We start from the raw sequence: 22,781 nt of genomic DNA on the forward strand, positions 1-22,781 counted from the left end.
AGCTGAATTTTCAGCAGCCATTACTCCAGTCTTCAGTGTCACATGATCCTTCAGAAAGCATTCTAATATGCTGATTTGGTGCTCAAGAAACGTTTCGTAATATTTTTGTGGAAAATTATTATTTTTTTCAGGATTGTATGATGAATAAACTGGAAACTGATTTTTTTCAGGATTCTTTAATAAATACAGTTTTTAAAAGATCAGAATTTATTTAAAATAGAAACCTTTTGTAACGTTATAAATGTCTTTACTGCCTCTTTTGATCAATTTAATGCACCCTTTCTGAATAAAACTATTAATTACTTGAAAAAAATGCATTGTACATACTGTAGATATAGTATGCTATACTATATATACGATATAGTATATCATATACAGAGTATAGCATATGCTAATTTGCATCTGGAGCCCCTAGAAAGGCTTTTTAATAATAATAATAATAATAATAAATAAATATGAATAATAATAAAAATAATAATAAATTGATTACCTATTTTAGGGTTACTCCCAACTCTGGCAACATATAATAAGAAAAATGAATTAAAATTTTTGTTAAACCTGCGTACAACTCTGATTTATTTTAAACCAGCGCTTAACCACCATTGTAAAACACTTTATGTCATGTTCTGCTTTAATTTAATTTAGTAACATTTTCCAGAGTTGGGAGCCCTTTACAGAAAAAGCTCTTTGTCCTTGTGAGGTTCTACGATAATCAATGTGGAGTTGAAAGAATCATCTCTTATGCAGTCATGTCTGCAAGCTCCATAATTTTATTTATTCTACTTTTTAATTAAATGGAGCTACTGTAACAGGTGACTGACTGTGGAAGCGCTGGAAGTATGGAAAAACTGAATAAATGTACAGTTACTTTGATTGCTCTTTTGTTTTGTGCTAGCTGTCATGCAGAACAGTGAATCAACTTTTCATTTTAACATCCTGGCTGATGGCTAAAGGTTATACATGTCATTTTTTATAATCCGTCTTCTGTCTAACCTGAAATGTTTCCCAGTCTCAGCTAAAACATCACTAGATAAGGATTCTGAAACACTCCAATTTACAGTGGAAATACTGTTCATTGCATGTAACGGGTTTTCATACAGTATGAAAGACTGATTGAATGGTCAGCAACACAGAGGCCCTTCAGGGGACTGTCCCAGATCCTTTCCTGTTCAGTCTCGACACATCTGGCTACAGATGCAGGGCTGAAATATACCATTGTTGGGTGCATTGTGTTGGAAGAGAAGACTGTGTAGCTCCTGCCACTGCTGATGCATATCTTACCGATGGAAATGAGAGACTAAAGTTTATTTGCAACAACCTCAGTTGAAATTGCATTTGGATCGGAGGGGCACTTTACCATTACTAATTAAAGGGACAGGATCTCAAACCCCCCTGGCACTTGTCTGTTTAAAATGGTCATGAAAAACTGGTTATTTTGACAGTTTTTTTTATTTATTTATTTAGCAAATTTAACAACAGTTTAAGAACATTATTTGGAAAAAAAACACCATTACATTCAGGTTGGAATAATTAAAAAAAAAATAAATAAATGTTTTTACCTGTAGAGTTGTGAATGCTACCTACATAGTTTTATGAAATTTTCTGAACTATTTTGTGATTTTGGGAGTTTAATTGAGTAATGCAATGCATTCTTGCCCACTTTCCCACTCTTCATTTTTTAATGTAGTTAATTATATTTCCTTTCTCTAACTTACTTTAAAAGAATTTACAAACTGAAACTTGTTCTTCAATGTAGTTGTGTAATAATTTTTATCAACACTTGGTTGTCCGTCAGGTACAAATGATGTAAGAATTAAGAGACACACTCATCTCAATATACCTGAACCTGAAATATGCCATAAATTTGCTTAAATTCCATATAAAAAAACACACTAAAATTAATTACAGTTTGAAAAAAATAAGAAAAAAAAAACTTTGGCTAGCTTTTATGGCTTTTACATCCTGCAGTGCTCAGTGCTAGTGAAAGCATGCCTTCCTTTCAGCCCAAACGAGCATAATTGCATTCACTTCAAAGAATTATCTGTAATGCCTGATCTAATACAGATACAGCGTGTTGAGTTCCCCTCTGAAAGGTCTCCAGGAATGCTGTGTGTTTGATGGCTGCATTAACAGTCCGATGAGGTTTGTTAAAAGCATTCTCTTGATGCTAATCTGATAAATCACCATTGAGTCTTACAGTGAAAGGAGTCCTAATGCCATGCAGGGATAACACTCCCACAATTAGCCCTATTCAGACAGCTCCTCTGAAGTTTCAGACTTGATTTTCAGCATTATTTCAAGCCGATGACTACTAGATGAGAAGACGAATGTGTTTCTGTCTGATGATATGCCAGAAAGGGGCTCATAGGAACTCGAGAGGGAAAATCACCATGCCTGATTTCAATCTCTGGACTTTTTGAGTCTCCAGGAGTGGCCGTTATACTATGAGAGTTATATGCATGTGTGTAGTTTTCTTTAATGCTTGTGACTGCTTATACAACATACAACAACATGTCTTAAAAATAAAAAAAAATAAAATCAAGTCCGGCCCTACTTTCAGCCGTTTCACTCGGATATAGGTCACAAAAGGAAAAAGACACTCACAACTTCCATTTCATGCTGACTTTAATATGCACTGGCAACTGTATAAGTAAGTCGTTTGTAGATTGACAGTGTGGCACAAAAACCTAAACCGAATGAACTTTTCCAGGTCTGGATGACCAGTGGTTTTATCTGTGAGTTAGAGGAGACAAGATACAGTTCCTCCTGATTCAAAGCTAAAGAAAAGAAGCTCTGCTCCCAGAACTTTAACTGGCTGATTGAATGGCCAGAGCACATTCACATACATATGTACCACTGTTACAGTGATAGAAAGCACAGACTGGGACCGCACTGGTTTGGTAATAACCCAGCTGCTCTGGGAATGAAAAGCTGGACCTAAAGGCTTTGTTGGAGAGCATTTGTGAAAATACAGCCATCCAACAAGGCACTGTTTTCCATAAGGGATGAGTGTAATTGGCTCAGAGTTTCTCCAAGTCCAATGTCCCAGTTAGTATACATGTGCTAAATATCTTTGGTAGGGTGGCCATATGTGCCATTTATACGGGACACGTCCTGGCCAGGATTTTTATATTGCCTAAAACAGTTTGACCTATAGCATGCAGGTATTGTACATAATTGACCAATCGTGGCGCGTCGCGCGTGAGAAGGTGAGAACGACCAAAGCGATGCAAATACGCGCACGTGTTTGTTCGTTCGTTCGTTCGACTTGAAGCTGCGCACCGATCATTGTATGACACCAAAGTACCACGAGAGCGATTTGAAAGCATAAGGAGCCGTCTGCTCTGCTCTCTATAGCTATCGTAAAATAATGTCATACAACGATCATTTTGCACAGTGCTAACAGCCAAAACCTGGATATTTTAGGCAATATATAAATCCTGGCAAGGGTGCACCCCGTAAAAATGACCCGTATGGTCACCCTAATCTTTGGTGACTGCAATCCTTGTAGTTTGAGGCATAATGACTAAATAGACTGATACAGAATGTCCTGCCCCCCTATTTCACTTGGAAATGTGTCAACACAGGAAAGGACATTGTAAAGCCATTTCATATAGTCTATAAAGACACTCTTGAAAGCCTGAAGCTGTTTTTTTCATGGCCTAGTATTAGTGGTCCATGAAAACCACCTGGTAGGTTTGAGTTTGAAGAGGCCCACAGTAAGAACCAGTTAAAACCCCAAATGTATTTCTAGGAGTTCTTGACAGTATGCTGGGGGTTTATGACCTCCTAATCTCACCTTGTTTTTCTGCACAGCATCTTTAACCTCATTCGTATGGAGTTCAGCTGAAGTGTGTTAGAGAATTATAGCTGAATTGGCCTCTGGGGCATTGTTTTTGGCCTGTTATTGTATGTTTTGTTGGCTCCAGAGGATTCCCCAGACAATCAGTGGCCCCCATTACTGTGAAGACATGTCTTCTTAAGAGAGTGCATGCATGATGGGCTTAGATACGCCCAGCGGGAGAATTTCTCACTCCGGCTCATTGCATGACAACAACATCCCCTCACCATCCTCTCACATGTTAAGGGTCAGCACTCTGAGGAGCTTCTTAATATGTTCCCTCTTTCTTTCATCTTGGCATTTCTCTACTTTTTCTTGAAATATACAAGGCAATAATTGACAAAGTTGTTAATTCATTTAAAGAGATTGTTCACCCAAAAATTTTAATTCGGTCATCTGCTCACTCTCATGGTGCTCCAAACCCCTAAGACTTTGGTTAATCCTCAAAACATAATGAAGACATTTTTAATGAAACCTGAGATGTTTCTGTCCTTCCACTGAAAGATCAAGAAATCATAAAATCAATCCATATGAAGCGAGCAATTAAATAAAAGCCTAGATTAAAACTATTAATTATATAACGTGTTTTATGATGCCCTTATCTGGATCTTCTACATTTTTGTGGAATGGACTTTCAACTGAGCGACAGAAATCTTTCAGGGTTGATTAAAAATAATTTGTGTTTCAGAGATTAACTAAAGTCTTATGGGTTTGGAACGACATGAGGGTGAGTAAATGATGACATAATGTTCTTTTTTGGGTGACCTATCCCTTTAAATCGGATCCATTTTTGATAGTAATTTTTCATTAAGGAAATATTGTAAAGTCATGACAGTTACTAATGATTTCTTTGGTAGACAGATTGATTTTGATGGCACATGCACTTACCTCAGTGAGGGTCATATTATCACTTCTTCAGTACAAATTAAGGCATGTAATGCTGAAGTTCTGTCCAATTGGTGAGTAACTGTTTTCTTAGCTAAGGAAAGCCAATTTTCACTCTAATTTGGCACTTTAGGGGTACTAATTTTGGACAGAGATTAACTAAAGGCTTATGGGTTTGGAACGACATGAGGGTGAGTAAATGATGACATAATTTTCTTTTTTGGGTGACCTATCCCTTTAAATCGGATCCATTTTTGATAGTAATTTTTCATTAAGGAAAAATTGTAAAGTCATGACAGTTACTAATGATTTCTTTGGTAGACAGATTGATTTTGATGGCACATGCACTTACCTCAGTGAGAGTCATATTATCACTTCTTCAGTACAAATTAAGGCATGTAATGCTGAAGTTCTGTCCAATTGGTGAGTAACTGTTTTCTTAGCTAAGGAAAGCCAATTTTCACTCTAATTTGGCACTTTAGGGGTACTAATTTTGGACTTTGGTTGACATAAGTAATGTGCTAGGGCTCTAATCGTCTAGGGTTCATGGTAAAAGGATACAGAGCTATTCAACAGAAGGGCCTGAACCAAATGAATGATGCTCTACAGCAGTTAGAACAATATACCTATGTCAGAAGAATAAGAGCAGGGAAGCACATCATCAACATGACTGAATGACTGTGTTGGCTGACATCAGAGTGAGTTAGCATATGAACTCTGTGGAGTATAGCGTGACACCATCAGCTCGCCCAGACAGACGATGGACCTGGCCAAAGTAAAGCCTCTGTGGAGACCTCTTGGGCTTCAAGCCCTACTTCTTCAAAGCTCTGCAGATGTGGCCGCCAAATGTAGTCCTGTTAATATGTAGTTGTCTGAATGGTTCCCCACAGCCCTACTGCACAGCCAACATTTTTCTCTGCCATTCTCATAATGCTTTAAGGCGATTTAAACCACAAGGTTGTCATATATGTCATATAAAGTGTGTAGCGTGACTGTCACTGGCATATCAGAGCTGTCACTTCATCTTGTCTAACACTCAGACTCTGTCAGCGATTGAGTAAGTTTTGTCTTTTTCACTCAAGAAGTCATTTTCTCAAACCAGACTGACATTAATGGAGCAGCTTTAACTCTCACGGTAAGGTTTCCAAAAAGGAAACTGATTGCACATGTTTGATAAGGAGAAAGACTGAGCATGCTGTTTTCATTGAGATTGTTTCAACCAAGCTAAATGCAAATAACTGAGAGTCTCTTAATAGCCTTCTATCATAATTGATTTTCAGATAACAGGTCTCAATTAGATTTGACATATATTATATTATACATTATAATATATAATATACATGGTCTGGTCAAATGAAATAGCATAATAAACATGCAAGTTACTATTTTTTTCCAACTACAGTATATGTTTGCATTATTGAACATGGTTTATAGTGTTGGCAAACGTACGGTACTTGGTACCAATTCCGAAATGTTAAACTGTTAAATAAAATTTCCCCCAGTGTTTTTGCTATTGTACCCAGATTTGTACAGAGACACTTGAAATTTTACTGCCATTCCTACTAACTATGGAAGTTTTGATATCGTGACAACACTAGTGCTTTGTAGTGGTGATGTTTTTATCAATTCCACAAGGTGCTGTCAAGCTCAAGATCCTTCCTCTTTCTCATCTGGTTTTCTCAGGAATTCCTCTGAGGAGAAAGGCAAGGAAGTGGAGATTACAGTAGAGTTTGCTGACAACAGATGTATTCTGAACTAGCATCGACCAGTCCTTCACAATTTAATGCACAATATATGGTCTTTTTGTGCAAAATTCATTAATGCATGTTAGTCCAAAGATAAAAATGTTTGTCCTTGTCATTTGTTAGCTTAAAGGGATTTTATCTGTGGCTGGCATCATAAATCCCTCTTAATTTATTGGGGGAAATGCACTTTTTTTCTCTCTCATTGAGTATATTGTTTCATTTTGAAGTATGCCATAATATGAAAGTTAAATGAGTTGCAAATGACGTTTTATGCTGACCTCAAAAGAAGCTAAAGCAATGAAACTTCAACAGAATTAAAAGAACTTGCTGTAAGGCTTATTTTTAATTACATTATATACAACATACAATTACACTTCATATAAGCAGTGAGAACCTTGTCATGAAGAGCTCAATCACATTTTAAACCCTTTGAGATCAATAAACATTCACTAAAAAAAGCAAATACAAAAGACATGCAACAGACAAAATGACAAAATTAAAGGCATGATGAAATATCCATAAAAATATTTGTCATGTAGACTGATCTACAACCCACTTAGACACATAATCATTTCACTATTTTATACAGAAAGTGCTGCACACAGTACCTTAATAAAGTGTTCAAGTGTTTAAATTACTGTTAATAAGCAAATATTACATCGTAGGTCACCTGATGGCCATTGTCCCATGCATATAGCATACGTTCCTTAGGATTGTAGTCAATTTGTGTGGTGTAAGTGTAGTTGTTTACAAAAGGGAGGCGGGGAATCATCTGGGTGTGTGTGTGCGTGTCGAATGCGTAGGAAATATTGGCATGCGTGCGCTCGAAACTGTCGACGGCATACAGAACGCCGCAGATGATGAAGCAGTTTCCATAGAAGTTCCTCCTCAGGCCCGTCCTCCAGCTCTTCTCTTTCTGTAAGTCAGAGGGTCGGAGCTTGCTCAGGATGATCACTTCTTGGTGAAATCCCTCTTCGTCCAGAGCTGGGTACACTAACCATAACCCGCTCTCATCCACACCAAAGTCAATGTCTGAATGTCCTTCCAAACTCCAGGGAGCCTCCTCCTCCTCTAATACTGCGTCATGAAGGGTGGTCCAGGCTGCTACATAGCGGAGACGAAGATCAAACCTGATTATATCACGAGAAAAGGCTCTGTTGTAGAAGAAAGAGCCACCGTAGACCACATGGCCAGTGCCAATCCAGTAATAGGGGAGTTTGTAGGAGTTGCTAAACTGCTCTGTGAGAAAAAAGAGGAACAAATGTCATATACTGCAGAGGTTGGTCATGATCTTCTTGCAAGGGACCCCCTTCCTAAAACATAAAGGCAGCTGTATATTTGCATGTATAATGACTCTTTCATGCTATGTGAAAAAAGTACGATATTGTGACATATCGTCTCCTAAATTAAGTGGCTTTTTATATTTTAATTGTAGTAGCAGAAATTATTCAGAGATTGTCTGTAAGATGTAGATCTGTTAGTTGTAAAAATCTGAAGAGAACAGAAAAAAAAAGATTTTTTCCCACAAAATCATGACTATTCAAATGTTTGAGGTCTGTAAGTTTATGCTCACCAAAGCTTCATTTATTTGATCAAAAATACAGTAAAAACATCAATATCATGAAATATTATTATAATTTCAGTTAAAGGTTTTCCATTTGAATACATTTTCAAATGTAATTTATTTTCTTATTAAATTATGTAATTTATTGCTGCAATTATTAATTGCAGCAATACTCCAGTCTTCAGTGTCACATGATCCTTCAGAAATCAGAATATATAATTTATTATAATATTATTACATGTTTAAAACGGCTTAATATTTTTGTGGAAACTATGATAAATATTTTTAGGATTGTTTAATGAATATAAAGCATTATTTAATAATACATGTATGTTATGTTATTATTGTTATTATATTGAATAAAAGTATGAATTTCTTGAAAATAAATAAATAAATAAATAATCAGTCTGAAGCTTATGAACAGTAGTGTATATGTAAATGTGTTATTATTTTGAACAAGTTTGGAGTCTAACCAATAGTATAAAATATTCTAAAAATATATTTTTTTCTGTACAGTACAAAAAAGGAAAATATACAGTACTGGTCGACCGATATTGGTTTTTTGACAGCCGATGCCGATATCTTGGAAAGCAGGGTGGTCGATGCCAGTAAATGTTCATTAGTCATTCAAAGATTTGTTTGAATTATATAAATGCGTATTTGCTGAATGCTGACGGCAAACAAGAAAGTATTATAATGTTTGCCTTTCTATTACTAATAATATAAAAGCAATCGTTATAATACTTTTTGTATACATTTTAATTCCTTTGTTTAACCGTTCTATCTGATTATTAGACAGACTTCTATCCGTATTAGACAGAACTGTTAATGACAACAGCGAACAAGAGGGAGAATGTGAGCACTCTCAGGTGCTGCCGCTGTCAGCGCCATCTAAAATAAAAGTCCCGCCTCGAACGCATCGGCCAAACAGGAAAACTTATCGGCCGATGCCGATATTTAAAAAATGCCGATATATCGGCCTTGGCGATATATCGGTCGACCACTAATATATAGTACAGTATGCTTCAAATGACCAGCCACACCAGCCAAATGCAGCAGTTTCTATTTTAAAGATACATACCTTGTTTAAAGGTGTCCATATCACGGAATTCCAGAAGCTGGTTTCCATAGTAGTAGTCAGTCACATATATAACTTTTCCATTGCCTTTCGGGTCTTTCATCCATGCACCTTCTTTTTTGCCATATGAGTTGTGTGTAACAGGATCAGTGATGCTTGCTAATGTGTCCTTGCAGATCCCTGTAAACAACAAATCCAGAGGGGAAGCATCTACTGTATATATAACTCTTTTAAGTTCGTTTTCTTCAAATCTGGATCTGGAATCAAGCTTACCTTGTTCTTTGGTCTTCTTTGGAGTTTGTGTGCTTGTTTGAGTTGTAGCTTCATCCCAGCTAAGTTTGGACCTCTTTGCAGGTGCTGTAACACTGGCCAGATGAGGCACTGCAAGAGGAGTTGCGATGGTTGTTGCATTGATGCTTGGTGACATTGTGGTAGTTAAAGGCATTGAGGTTGGCAGAACTGCCCTTGCTGTTGTAATTGTGCTTGACTTTTTGGCTTTTACAGTCTCTCCTTCAATTTGGCTTGTTACATTTGGCATGTTTGCAGCAGTAGGGTCCCCATTCTGTGTGTTGAGGTTCACTGACGGTGTCTGGGTCACTGCTGCAGCGGTTTCAGGTCTTGTAACAATCGCAGGCAGCTCATGCTTATGGAGCTGGTCTTCAATTATTAAATCCACCGAGCCATCACCACTCACAACCTCATGCGCTGCTGTGGAAACTGTTGAGAGAAGAGACATAAAATGCTTAGTTTAACTTTAGCATACTCTTGTTTGTAAAGTTTCACCTGTAATCTGAAAATGCTGCGGACTATGTCAGGGTCATTTATATTTTTAAAATTCATATTTTTATTCAGCCAAAACATACACATATAAAATTGATCAAAAGTGACAGTAAAACATTTACAATGTTTCAAAAGACTCCTGTTTAAAATAAATGCTACTTTCTACTCATCAAAGAATCCTGAAAAAAAAGCATTAAGTTTCCACAAAAATATTAAACAGCACAACTGTTTTCAACATTTTGAAAACAACATTTCTGAAAGATGTGACACTGCAGACTAGTATTTTTAGACTAGTGTATTTTTTTTTAACTAGTATTTTTTTTATCAAATAAATGCAGACTTGCTGAGCATATGAGACTTCTTTCAAAAATATTAAAATACAGTAATGTATTTATATGCAATAATATTATATAAATATATTAATATTTAACAACAAATTTGAAATGCACTGTTGACTTTAAATTAGTTGTCTATTGTATAACTTAATTATGTAACTTGTAGTGCATTATGGGATTGTTGTTCATTTTAAGTAAAAAAATTTTTTTTTTAATCAAATTGTATTTTAAATCAAATATTATGATTCATTCAAGAACTTGTTGGTTTAGTTTATGCTTTAGAACTCTTTGCTAAGTGTTTTGTAGTATCCCTACAGATAAATGGGGAAAATAGTTCCCGGAACCAAGGTTGCTGACAAAAAAAAAATTAATAATATGGGCGGTCACTGTGTAATGATTATTAGTGATGCTGAACTTGCATTTAGCGTCTCAACATTTTTCATATTAGAATTTAACCCTAAATACAAGAACATATTGTTGATCCTTTTCAGTTTTTTTTCTCCGTTGACATACATAAGAGCTGCAGCTATAAACGCTGCATTTTAGTTATTATTACAATGAAATGAGCTGTCGGACACTCACTATGCTCTTTCCCTTCGTTGTCCTCCATTGTGTTGGCTTTGTAGAAGGTCATGCTTTTAATGGTCATGCCACTGGGACCTGCTTTGGTCTTTGCAGGTTTATGCGGCTCCTCTTGACCCTCAGAGTTGCTTCTCTTCAGCACAGGTTTGCTGGAGCCCTGAGTCCCAACAAACTTTTCCTCATATTTCCTCTGGCCAGGAATAAACAGTGAAATTGTCAGTTAAATTATTATCTTCAAAAATGTATGTAATTAAACCTGATCACATTACTGCATCAAATAAAAGCAGCATTAATTGTCTTTTCCAAGTCGCCCACTTTGTGGCTGCATAAATGTCCTGAATGAGATGAAGGGGAATTTGTGGTGTATTAATGACTTGAGCACGTTGTGGGAAAGTTGTATGGCTTTGATCGACTATTTTTCTACTGACATGTCTTCCAGACACACTGGAACAGTGAATTTGACCACTGTTTCCACTGGGCAAAGTTTGGTACTGGTGGTAATCTGTGTGACATTTGCAGTGTGTATTTGTGCATATATGTTGGCAGTTGTCATCTGTGTGAAGTGAGACTAATAAGAGCCTATAGGGCATTTCTAATGGATTGAGCTAGTGGGTACTGTATCTGTACCTCACTGTGAGCAAAAGCAGCTGCTGCATTCTTCTGCAGTAAGGGCTCCAGCACGCTGAGACGTTTCTTCTTCTCTTGTCGTTGGTTGGAGCGAGGCCCCTTCCCTTGTGCTTTTTCACCTTTCACGCTCACTCTCTCCTCTGTCAGGTTTCCGGAAAACGACTGTAAGGAGAATGTAAACACAATACAAGTCCATGGGTGGCAGTTCCGCCCAACCACCTGAACTCAATTCCCCTTTGTCCAGTGGCAACATTTGAAAGCAGACAGTGATTTCTGGTGCAATGGTAATACTGAATAGTGTATAGAAAGCAATGTGGTTGTTTCAGGGAACAGCATAATCAAAAATAAATACTGTCAGACAATGTCCGACAAACTTTATTTATTTTTTTTTTATTAAGGACCTTTAGTGCAATGGAAAGGTTACATGGATGGTTTCTAATGAAAGCATAGATGGCAATAAAGAGCCTTTATTTTTAAAGTGTGTGTGTGTGTATATTAATAAATGTAATGTACTTTATATTCTTATAAGCATTAGATAATATAAGATATAGCTTCTATCAGAAGTACTGTTTAATGATCACAGATGTTTATATTTTCTATTAATTAATTCTGAGAACAAGTATCGGTATTGCACTCACTTTCTCTATGTTATCAACCCGTTCCAGAAGTTTTGTTGTGATGGAGTGAAGTTTTAACAAGTCCATCCCATAAAATGCTCCCTCGAGAAGGTCCATTATGGTTGAGAGCTGAAACATCAATATATAAAAAGTGGATAATAGAAATTATTTATAATGTTGATTAATTTATGTCTAAAAAAGACTAAAAGTCATCAAATTAAATAGAACTAGTCAGTATTTTTTACGAATCATCTATTAACACCAGTGCATGATTCTTGTCTCTGTCTCCCCATGAGTCCTGATTCAGTTCAAAACCCTTTACCTTGATATCATCCCGTCCAGCTTCTTGCAGCTTCTTAAATCTGAAGTCTCCCTCACAGGGGTTGAGGGCAGAGGGAGGGGCGATGCAGGCACACTTCTTACAGCTGGGTCCTGCAGTGAATGTCTCCACTGTGTAGAAGTCCTCAGCCTTTGCATGGCCCTCTTCAATGCGTTTGCATGCGCTCCTGCTCAGAGGCCTTACTACACACTTACACTGACAGTCTGAGCCCTCAGACAGAGTCTTCACTTTATCATAGTCTCCAATTAGCTATTAGAGTAAATAATGACAGTGAATAATGTTTTTTTTTTTTTTATCAACTCAAATGTTTTTCTTTTCTTTTTTTTGTAATAGTTTAACATAGTGGTTTATAGATATTATTATATTTACATACATATTTTACAACTTTTTTTGGTCAAAAACCACTTCATACAACTTAGTAGCCTATTAGTTAAAGGAACACTCCACTATTTTTGAAAATAGGCTCATTTTCCAACTCCCCTAGAGTTAAACAGTTGAGTTTTACCGTTTTCGAATCCATTCAGCCGATCTCCAGGTCTGGCGGTAGCACTTTTAACTGTAGCTTAGCATAGATCATTGAATCTGATTAGACCGTTAGCATCTCGCTCAAAAATGACCAAAGAGTTTCTATATTTCTATATAGGAAAAAGCCTATAAATTTCAATAATAATCGAACACATTATTATAATTATTATAGTTTTTAACACTTGTTTGGACCTTATTTAATTTTAATAATAATCAAACATATTTATATATAATCAAACAATACTATTATTATTATAAAAACAACACAACCTGTGTTGTTTCTTAACACACCTCTGTGTCTAGTTAAGGACAACACATTTTGTGTTACTTTTAACACAACCAATGTGTTATTCCTGCTCATTTTTTACACACTAATGTGTTATAGTTACACAATTTGTGTCAATTATGTACACAAAATGACACAAAACGTGTTAAAATAGTCAACACAAAAAATGTGTTAAAAATGAACACATCCTTTTTGAGAGTGTACTGTACATACAATTTTTGGTCAAAAAGCACTTTATATAATTTAGTATTTACATAGAAATTTCAATAATAATAATAATAGCAATACTGCAAAATACACCATTATTTATTCATGTGATCATTTTAATTTTTAATCAGGAAAAATTACCTGTGTTAAGATGTTTTCTTGATTGTCCATTTCATCTTCTAGAGTTGGACGGCTGTCTATATTGTCAGCAGTCTGTTGCTCCATCACATTGGCTCGTGTTAAACAAAACGAGCTCCAGCAAAAAATAAAAAACAATAATTCCATCATGCAAATTTATCAGACAAGATGAGTTGCCAATTGTAGTAAGTCTTTTCTTTGTTGCTCGTCCCAGACAAAAATGCAATTACTCTTTGTGTAACCTATATATTTCTATATGTCAATCAATAATCCATTAATTATTAAATATGTAAAGGGTTTCCCTGATGACGTCAAAATGGTCCTAGGCTTGGTTAAAATTAGTTGCTTATGGTTTCTACAGACGGAAAGAAGACTTCTTTGTGTTGGATTGCCGGTGATGAATGGATATTTGAAAGGTTTGCTGTGAGTGAGTGGGGAGGAACCTAAAGACAGGGAGGAGTTCTGCCATTAGATCAATGACCCAAACCCGCGCGTTTTACTGCCTCACAATAAATAAATGTGTTACCAGGATAACAAATTAATTAATAATAAAAACCCGCACATGTATAAATGTAAACATAAAATACCATGTTAATGATAGGCGAAAATACAAAGCACAAAATCATTTCTGGGGAAATTAGTTATGACAACATGTCTTAATTATGAAATAATTCTCTAGAGGTTTTAGATAAATTCATTAGTTGTTTATGAGTCAAAAAATACATCTATTTTAGCAAGACATCCCGATTTACTGAATGAAACTCTCCCAACGCCGAAGACGCTGCCTCTGAAGTAGTGCTTTCCCTCCATCTACTGACAATTCGAATAATTGCAAGTCCTCAAAAGTCTTTTTTTTTTTTTGTACCTGAGTAATGTAAGACATATGATGTGTACTTTTACCCGTACATCACACGCAGTGGCAACATTAACATATTCTAGCTGGTTGTTGATGTAATTGAGATGACATTAGGCTATCTAATGTCCAATTAGCAAATTGTAAAGGACCCCTGGAAAAAGAAACCAATGGTCAGAGACACAATATTTTTTAAGATTATTGTTATGGGCAAAATTTTTCAAAAAGAAAATAATGTTCCAAATATTCAGCATACCTTAATTTGATGAAACCTTAATTTATGAAAAGGTATTTATTTATTTATTTATTACAGTGAAACTGTGATGTAATTTCAAACACGACTCTCTCTTTATTCAATGTTTTTAATAAGTGGGACATGGTGTGGCTTCATAATTCATCATTTTTATTCAGACACCCTTGCTACAAACAGGACCATAACACAGGATATGCAACTAATTTGTCATTTTAAATCTCCCCTCCATGTTACTCTGTCTCTTCCTCTCTCACACATATACATTCATTCATTTCTCATGTACACATGCTCTCACTACTGCATAAGAACACTTAAATTAGGGCCCCAGACTGTCCTAAATCTCAAAGTAAACTGTCCTGGATTGCCAAAAGCAAACAAGAACTCATTAAATATGTATATAAATTTGGCCAATTTCAGAAAAATTGATTTTTTCTGAAAAAATTTGCTATTTTTTTCTGCAAATTTTCATTTGTTTGTATAAAGTGTTTGGGTGACATCACAGTTGATTGCAGAAGTTGAAAGTGGGGAAAAAAAGTCCCAGATTACCTTAATTCACCCTATAACAGACTAGAGCACTGTTTTCAATGTTTTTTTCTTTCTTTCTCCAGTATTTACATTTATGTTTTTAGCAGAACCAATCTTACCAAAACAACATTAAAGTGGCCACTCCAAATCTACAGCATGACTTCACCGTCCAGTTAGGTTCATCAACAATTACCCCATCAAGTTCGGTCAGAAATCTTGGTGTAATCTTTGATGACCAGCTGACTTTCAAAGACCACATTGCAAAAACTGCTAGATCTTGCAGGTTTGCATTGCAATGCACAACATCAGAAAGATCAGGCCCTTCCTAACGGAGCATGCTGCACAACTTCTTGTCCGGGCCCTTGTCATTTCTAGGCTGGACTACTGCAATGCATTTCTGGCTGGACTTCCATCATGCACAGTCAAACTTTTACAAATGATTCAGAATGCAGCGGCACGACTGGTCTTTAATGAGCCCAAAAGAGCCCACGTCACACCTCTCTTTATCTCCCTGCACTGGCTGCCGGTTACGGCTCGCATCAAGTTCAAGACACTGATGCTTGCATATAGAACAGCACCCACCTACTTCCACTCACTATTATCCACATCCCCTCCAGAAGTCTGAGATCCACTAGTGAGCGACGCCTCGTGGTACCATCACAAAGAGGCACAAAATCACTTTCCAGAACATTTTCGTTTACCGTTCCTGGCTGGTGGAATGATCTTCCAACCCCTATCCGGAATGCTGATTCCCTGACATTTTTCAAGCGACTTCATCCTAAAAAAAAAAAAAACATAAAAAACTTTTTCTCTTTACTTTCATCTTTCTCTGTCTAGCTTGTACTTATTTGAACAATGCTTGAAACTTGGTATGACGAGCAATTCCTGTGTATGTTTGCCTCTTTAAGATGAATCGCTTGATGTATTCCCCAATTGTAAGTCGCTTTGGATAAAAGTGTCTGCTAAATGAATAAATGTAAATGTAATGTAAATGTAAGTGTATAGAATTTGTTAGTAAGGACTACCTGAGCAGGATACAAACTCAAATGTTCAAAGAGCATGTGCAAACATGCACATTTTCCAAGCAAAACATAACAAAATAAAATAAAATAAAAACAGCAGAAGACAATGTCTGTTAGGGTTCAAATAAGTATATGTAGTTTATAATGATTTTTTTTTTTTTATGAATTATTTATACACTTTCTGGATGTCAAAATTTGTAGAACATGTAGATTAATGAAGTACATCAGTGGATATGTTCTCTCCTAAGATGCCTGTGAACCTGAGGCAAACTGACTTAATATAGCTAAAGGTCACTGTAAATATTTCTAAAACTAAGAAGACTAGAAGATTATTTCTGAGAAAGTTTTTTTTTGTACAATGCAACAACAGTCCAAAGTTTAGTAATTCTAAATGCTGAATTTGTAAAGAAGTCTCTTCTCTTTTGATGGGGTATAGTCTATGTATCATTTCTAAGTCTGCTTGCATTATAAAAGCATATAACACCTTACACTGTACTTGATTGCTTCACGCTCCAATTATTAATCCAATACTGTCATAACTGTCTAACATAATGATAGTGTCATGGATTTTTAGGTGTCCTGGATACTCCAAAATAACTGACAGATAGCTCTTTGTGTTTAGTCATTTGATCATTACATTTCATATTATTTTAGTGGGAATGGATATGTCAGTGTCTGTAAGAGAAAGATTCCTCTAGTTTGGCAGCTCCATACAAAAGTCTATTGTGTAGGTACAATGCCCTTCAGCAGTGTGAACCGGCACTGAAACTGTTCTTGACATTGACTCAAACCTACAAGTATGCTGCCATAGGTCTTTAATCAAAAGCCATGTTTTTCATCACAGGTGTCTATTGTTCAATATATCAAGTATCTGCAACAGCCTGGCAATGTTCCAGTGTGGAGTTTTCATCCTGTGTATGTCACTGATGGAGCCTAAAAATACATCCACATCCATAAATGGCTGTTTAAAGGTATAGTTCACCCAAAAATGATAATTTGCTGAAAATGTACTCACCCTCAAGCCGTCCAAGATGTAGATGAGTTTGTTTCTTCATCAGAACAGATTTGAAGAAATTTAGCAGTACATCACTTGTTTATAAATGGATCCTCTGCAGTGAATGGGTGCCATCAGAATGAGAGTCCAAACACATGATAAAAACATCACAATAATCCACAAGTAATCCACACGACTCCAGTCCACCGATTACCATCTGTGTGTTTGTAAGAAACAAATCCATCATTAAGGCGTTTTAACTTTAAACCTGTGCATATTTTTCTCCTGATTCAGATGAGACAACTTTTTCCACTGGAGAAAGCAATATTATGAATAGAGGATGCATGTTTTATCCAGAAGCAACATTTTGACGTTAAAAACATCTTAATGGATTTGTTTATTATCAACTTGCAGCTTTTTGCTTCACAAGATGTTAATTGATTGACTGGAGTCAAGTGGATCACTTGTGGATTATTGTGATGTTTTATCAGCTGTTTGTACTCACCTTCACTGCAACCACTGGTGAGCAAGTAATGATAAATGTATGTATGAAAAAAAACAAAACAAACACATACATCTTGGATGAGGCCTGAGGTTGAATACATTTTCAGCAAATTTTAATTTTTGTGTTTTTACTGTAAAGTTAAATAACTGCAACTTACTATGCTAGATTGCTTTGATGTTTTATTTAACAAATATAATACTAATTTATATATATATATATATATATATAGAGAGAGAGAGAGAGAGAGAGAGAGAGAGAGAAATTTTCTAAATCTATATAATAGTGGGTTTAATTTATGCAGCTGTAATTTTTCAAGTCGAATCCACAGTCTAGGAAATCAGTGGTACGACAGGTTCTTTGGTGGGGTGTCTGAACATGCTTTTGTTGTCAGAAACCTAAATTTATTGTGTCATGAGAACATAGCTTCATTAAGTACAGTGATATTAATTTATGTGACTGGAATACATTCAAAGTTGCAATAATGTGCATTCTGATTTTCCTCTTAACCTTTGTGTCTGTTAGTTACAATAAGCTTTTAACCAGAATTTTCTGGTGTTCTGACTGTAAAACAAAACAAAACAAACAAACACTATGATTATTATGAGGAATAATTGAGGGCATGTATGTTCAGTGCAGTAGATTTGTTGTGAAACATTAGACATTAGGCTATGTGATTTAAATGTTAATTTGCATTTAAATTGGTGTTTATACCTACATTTTTCTCACTGCAACTGACGTTAATTTATCATGTTTTCTATATGCACAGGAAAAAAACATGCAAATGGACCAATAACCCTTTACAATCCTACGATTTCACCATGTAAATATTGTCTTTGCATTTCTTTATGTTTGCAACTCAAATTAATTGGATGTTTTATGAAAAATATGGCAATAACATGAAACTGACAAGCTGTGATCAGGTGATAGGGCTGCTACAAAATGCCAGGTGATTCCGAGTGCCTTTGTGTAACTGTCCTGTTATTAGTAGTTCACTCAGACTATTCACATGACTAATGTAGGCAGCAGACGTCTGTTTCTGGATCCTAGTAGAGATGGATGCTGTAGGCTACTTTGAAATCTACAAGGTCAATCACAGTGGGTCTGACCAGCCCCCTTTTCTTTTCTTCCAGCAGGTTGTAAAGCCATTAATGCATCAAGGGTTTCGTTCACCGTTAGACCTCAAAGTGCGAGCCCCTCTCTCTCTTTAGTCTTTGGTTAAGATCAGGGGGGCGAGGTCTCCTTGTTCTCAAATGAACCATGTACTGTCTCTGGACTTCAAGATTCGGACATATTCTACTACACTACTTTGTCTTACATTTATGGATTATTAATACGGCAGCAGGTGCAAATGTTAAGGTAAATCGCGTTCAGTTTTGTACAGATCGCTGTGAAACACTCTTTGGGCTTGAAGTCGTAGGCTTGATCTACTAACGCTGGTTTGAATAAGCGCTCAGTTACAAATGCCGGTTACAATGCGGGAAACGAGAAGAGCCACTGTGGCGGGCTTAACATCAAACTTTCACACCAAAACACGGTTTTGACCACGTCCAAGAGCACGGCATTGCTCTTTTATAACGCGTTTTGTGCTGTTTCGGGTTCTGAGATCAAAGCCCAGCTGGAGTTTTTATGTCTGGTATTTCCCAAATTAAAGCTGCACATTATATTTTTTACGATTTTGATAGCGATTTATTAAACCGCATGCACTTTTTGATATTTCGCGAGCGTATTTTAACAATTCGTGAGCTAATTAATGAATTACAAGTGAATTAATATCCTTGAAAATCTTTTTCACTTGGCTTCTGGACTCTGCGCCGGTGACAACTTTTCTTTCTGTTGCATGGTTGAGTCAAGAAGACTAGAGTGAGTTGAATCGAGGTGAATCTAGTGATGAGAACTCCGACTCATTTCCGCGAATCGGTTCTTTCGAACAGTTAGTTTCAAAGAACCTTATTCAAAAAACATATTCACTCACCACGTAATTACGTCATCAAACGGTCCCGTGTTTGTACTCTTTTTCGAAGGTTTTAAATGATTCTCTAACGGCGAATGTTCTTACACTTTACGTTTTTTACATTACATAAATACTTAATGATTATGGAACGTTCTTATAACTTCATTAACATTTGATATACATTCTCATAATGTTGAAAGAACACGTTCTGCGATCGACCAGCATTCTCAAAAATGTCCTTATGATGTTGTACTTCCCTTACCAAAAAGTAGTATACTTCAAGTTTATTTTATTAAGTATACTTAAGTAAAGTTCAAGTATATTTTTTTAAGTATACTTTATGTAGTAAATATACAAATATCAGTGTACTAGTAGTATACTTGTAAGTGTACTATTTCAATACTCCTTGGGACTAAATTGGCCCACGTTCTAGTATATAAAAGTATACTTTTAAGTATAGTAGGCCTACATTTGACCTAAATTTGTTACTTTGTGTTGTTATTCATCTCTTAAAACATCACAACAAAAGTCATTTAGATCGTAAAAAGAAATATAATTTATACGGAATGGTTCTAAAATTAATTTACACCGCATGTCTGATTTAAAAAAAAAAATGTTTTAGGTTATTTCTTTAAATAAACTCTTATATGTGTTTATAAAGCTGTCAGTAAAGTCAATCAAGTTGTATTGGTTAATATTTCTACCACTAAACGTACATTTCACCCCATTTGAAAGAGCCATTCAAAGTTGTTGACTAGATAACCATTGATTCAGTCTGATTCATGAAGGAATCATTCAAAGAGGTATTGTATCTGATTCTACCGATTCACTGAAAAGATTCGAATCAAAATAATGATTTTCAATGTAAAGTGTCTTGCTAGTAGTCCATAAATAGCGCATTGTCAGTCATCCCCTCATTTGTTTGGTCTAACATTTATTGGCGTTATTCATCCATTCTGTTTGAAAGCAATATTACTGTTGTGCTATAAAAGATGTTTTGATGGGCAGTTCAGCACGTTTATGACTGGTTCGACCTGACTGGCGCCATGTTCAAGCATCAGCAGACTAAACTCAACTGAAGTGACATTTCGAAACTCATCGGGCCCATGTGGTCTCCTTAGGGGGTCTCCGTTTTAGGATGCATTAGAAAGTGGGGAAAAGTCTATTGTCTATTTATAATCTAAACATCCAGAGGGCATTCAGATAAAAAACATATGGGCATGCAGACTCTTGTTTGGACAAGATCGCCTTAACATCCCCTGCGTTTGGGGCGGGGGACACTGGATTTGCTCTTGCCAAGCTATTTGGGTTTGTAGAGAGGGGCTGCTAAACTCCCTTACAACTAAACATACCATTATGCATTTCTACAAGCCTGCAGGACAAGTAAGTGTTCTTGCTTTAAGGGTCATACTTTACTGTAAGTCCATATTCAGCTGTAATTGTGCTTCTAAAGAGACTCAGTCATGAAAAAAGACAGTAAGTGGACATCTATGTCAAAATGTCACTTTCAGACAAGTGGATTTCATGCTTAAACACCATAACTTTCCAAATGTCAGTTGTGGATTAAACGGCGCACTATTCAGGATGAGTCAACGGGTGCATAGAGCTCTAGGAAGAAAATGGTCTTTGTGTAAATCCTCCTCCTTATACCAAAATCCAAACGTTGACCATTAAAGCTGGTTTGAGATCAACCATGCTGGGCAGCTCTTCTCTTTGAGAGCTTCACAAGACTTTCCATGGAGCCGTGCCTGTGTTGTGTTAAAGTTCATTGATGCACAGCTTGAAGAGGAGCGATTAACCTGCTGTCTAGACAACAGGAGTCTGCTTAATTTGCCTACAGTCGCTGGCCCTTTCATCTGGGCCGTTAGGGGGGCTCCATACACCTTCGACTCCATCTCTTCCCTTCAAAATGTCACTTTCAGACAAGTGGATTTCATGCTTAGACATACCATAACTTTCCAAATGTCAGTTGTGGATTAAACGGCGCACTATTCAGGATGGGTCAACGGGTGCATAGAGCTCTAGGAAGAAAATGGTCTTTGTGTAAATCCTCCTCCTTATACCAAAATCCAAACGTTGACCATTAAAGCTGGTTTGAGATCAACCATGCTGGGCAGCTCTTCTCTTTGAGAGCTTCACAAGACTTTCCATGGAGCCGTGCCTGTGTTGTGTTAAAGTTCATTGATGCACAGCTTGAAGAGGAGCGATTAACCTGCTGTCTAGACAACAGGAGTCTGCTTAATTTGCCTACAGTCGCTGGCCCTTTCATCTGGGCCGTTAGGGGGGCTCCATACACCTTCGACTCCATCTCTTCCCTAAAACTGCCCTCCACTGTTCTCTCTCTCTTAAGTCACAAAGTCTCTCTAAACTTTGATGTCTAGGCTTGTCTGGGCTTCTTCAATGAAAATTCATAGACAGCCAGTCTGTTTTGGAATTTAGCCAAAGTGCTTTTTTTTTTACTGTCCTATTTTTCTTTTTTATTCTGCTCTCTATTTTCTATTCTCATCACACTCTATTCTACCCTTCCATTTTTACTACTTATATACCAGAGAATCAGTACTACAGAATCTTCACATTCTATACTATATTGCAAATGTATTATTAATGATGTTGTGAGTTGTTAAAGGGGCCCTATTATGCTCTTTTACAAAGTCTTGATTTTGTTTTGGGGGTGTACTAGAACATGCTCTCATACTAGGTTGTTCGAAAAACACATTATTTTTCACATACTTTACATTATTACAACACCTCTCTCCTCAGTCTGGCATGAACGGCTCGAATAGTTCCTGTATCAAATGAAGGCCTGCCTTCTGAAATACGAAATGTGCTGTGATTGGTTAGCTGGGCCAGTGTGTGTTGTGATTGGCACCACTCGGCGCCTGGTCGGGAAATGTCATGCCCCTTACCATAGAGCTTCAGTGTAAATATTGCGTCAAAATCAAATCAATTTGAGCGCGATTTAAACCCGGATGATTGTAATCAATCGTAAGTTCGTCTGCCTTGGGAAAGCTTGCGTGTCTCCGACATAGTGATAACACTCATTGCCTTCTCTAGTGCAGCTCAACCAGGGCTCATCCCATTCGTCGATATTTGTGATATCACAAATCCCGGAAAATATGCGTTGTAGT

The 22,781-nt window shown here is 36.5% G+C and overlaps 2 protein-coding genes across 2 annotated transcripts in view; one reads left to right on the top strand and one right to left on the bottom strand.

The window, feature by feature from the left end:
- Nucleotides 1-6,805: 6,805 nt before the first annotated feature.
- olfml2bb (olfactomedin-like 2Bb) lies at nt 6,806-13,939 on the bottom strand. Its single transcript, XM_016493175.1, has 8 exons — nt 13,554-13,939; nt 12,377-12,643; nt 12,076-12,183; nt 11,438-11,599; nt 10,811-11,000; nt 9,387-9,830; nt 9,117-9,293; nt 6,806-7,710 (listed from the first exon to the last, which is right to left on the bottom strand). The coding sequence occupies exons 1-8, from the start codon at nt 13,698-13,700 to the stop codon at nt 7,112-7,114; spliced, it is 2,094 nt and encodes a 697-aa protein (XP_016348661.1). The 5' UTR covers nt 13,701-13,939; the 3' UTR covers nt 6,806-7,111.
- Nucleotides 13,940-18,959: 5,020 nt separating this feature from the next.
- The window catches only part of LOC107693699 (ADAMTS-like protein 2), a 20,035-nt gene continuing 16,213 nt past the window's right edge, over nt 18,960-22,781 (top strand). Inside the window, exon 1 of the mRNA XM_016493165.1 lies at nt 18,960-19,058. Within this exon, the coding sequence (XP_016348651.1) occupies nt 18,960-19,058 (99 nt within the window). The remainder of the gene's footprint in view (nt 19,059-22,781) is intronic.

This window comes from Sinocyclocheilus anshuiensis, unplaced genomic scaffold (genome assembly GCF_001515605.1).
Source record: "Sinocyclocheilus anshuiensis isolate Anshui unplaced genomic scaffold, SAMN03320099.WGS_v1.1 scaffold1472, whole genome shotgun sequence".
NCBI lineage: Eukaryota > Metazoa > Chordata > Actinopteri > Cypriniformes > Cyprinidae > Sinocyclocheilus > Sinocyclocheilus anshuiensis.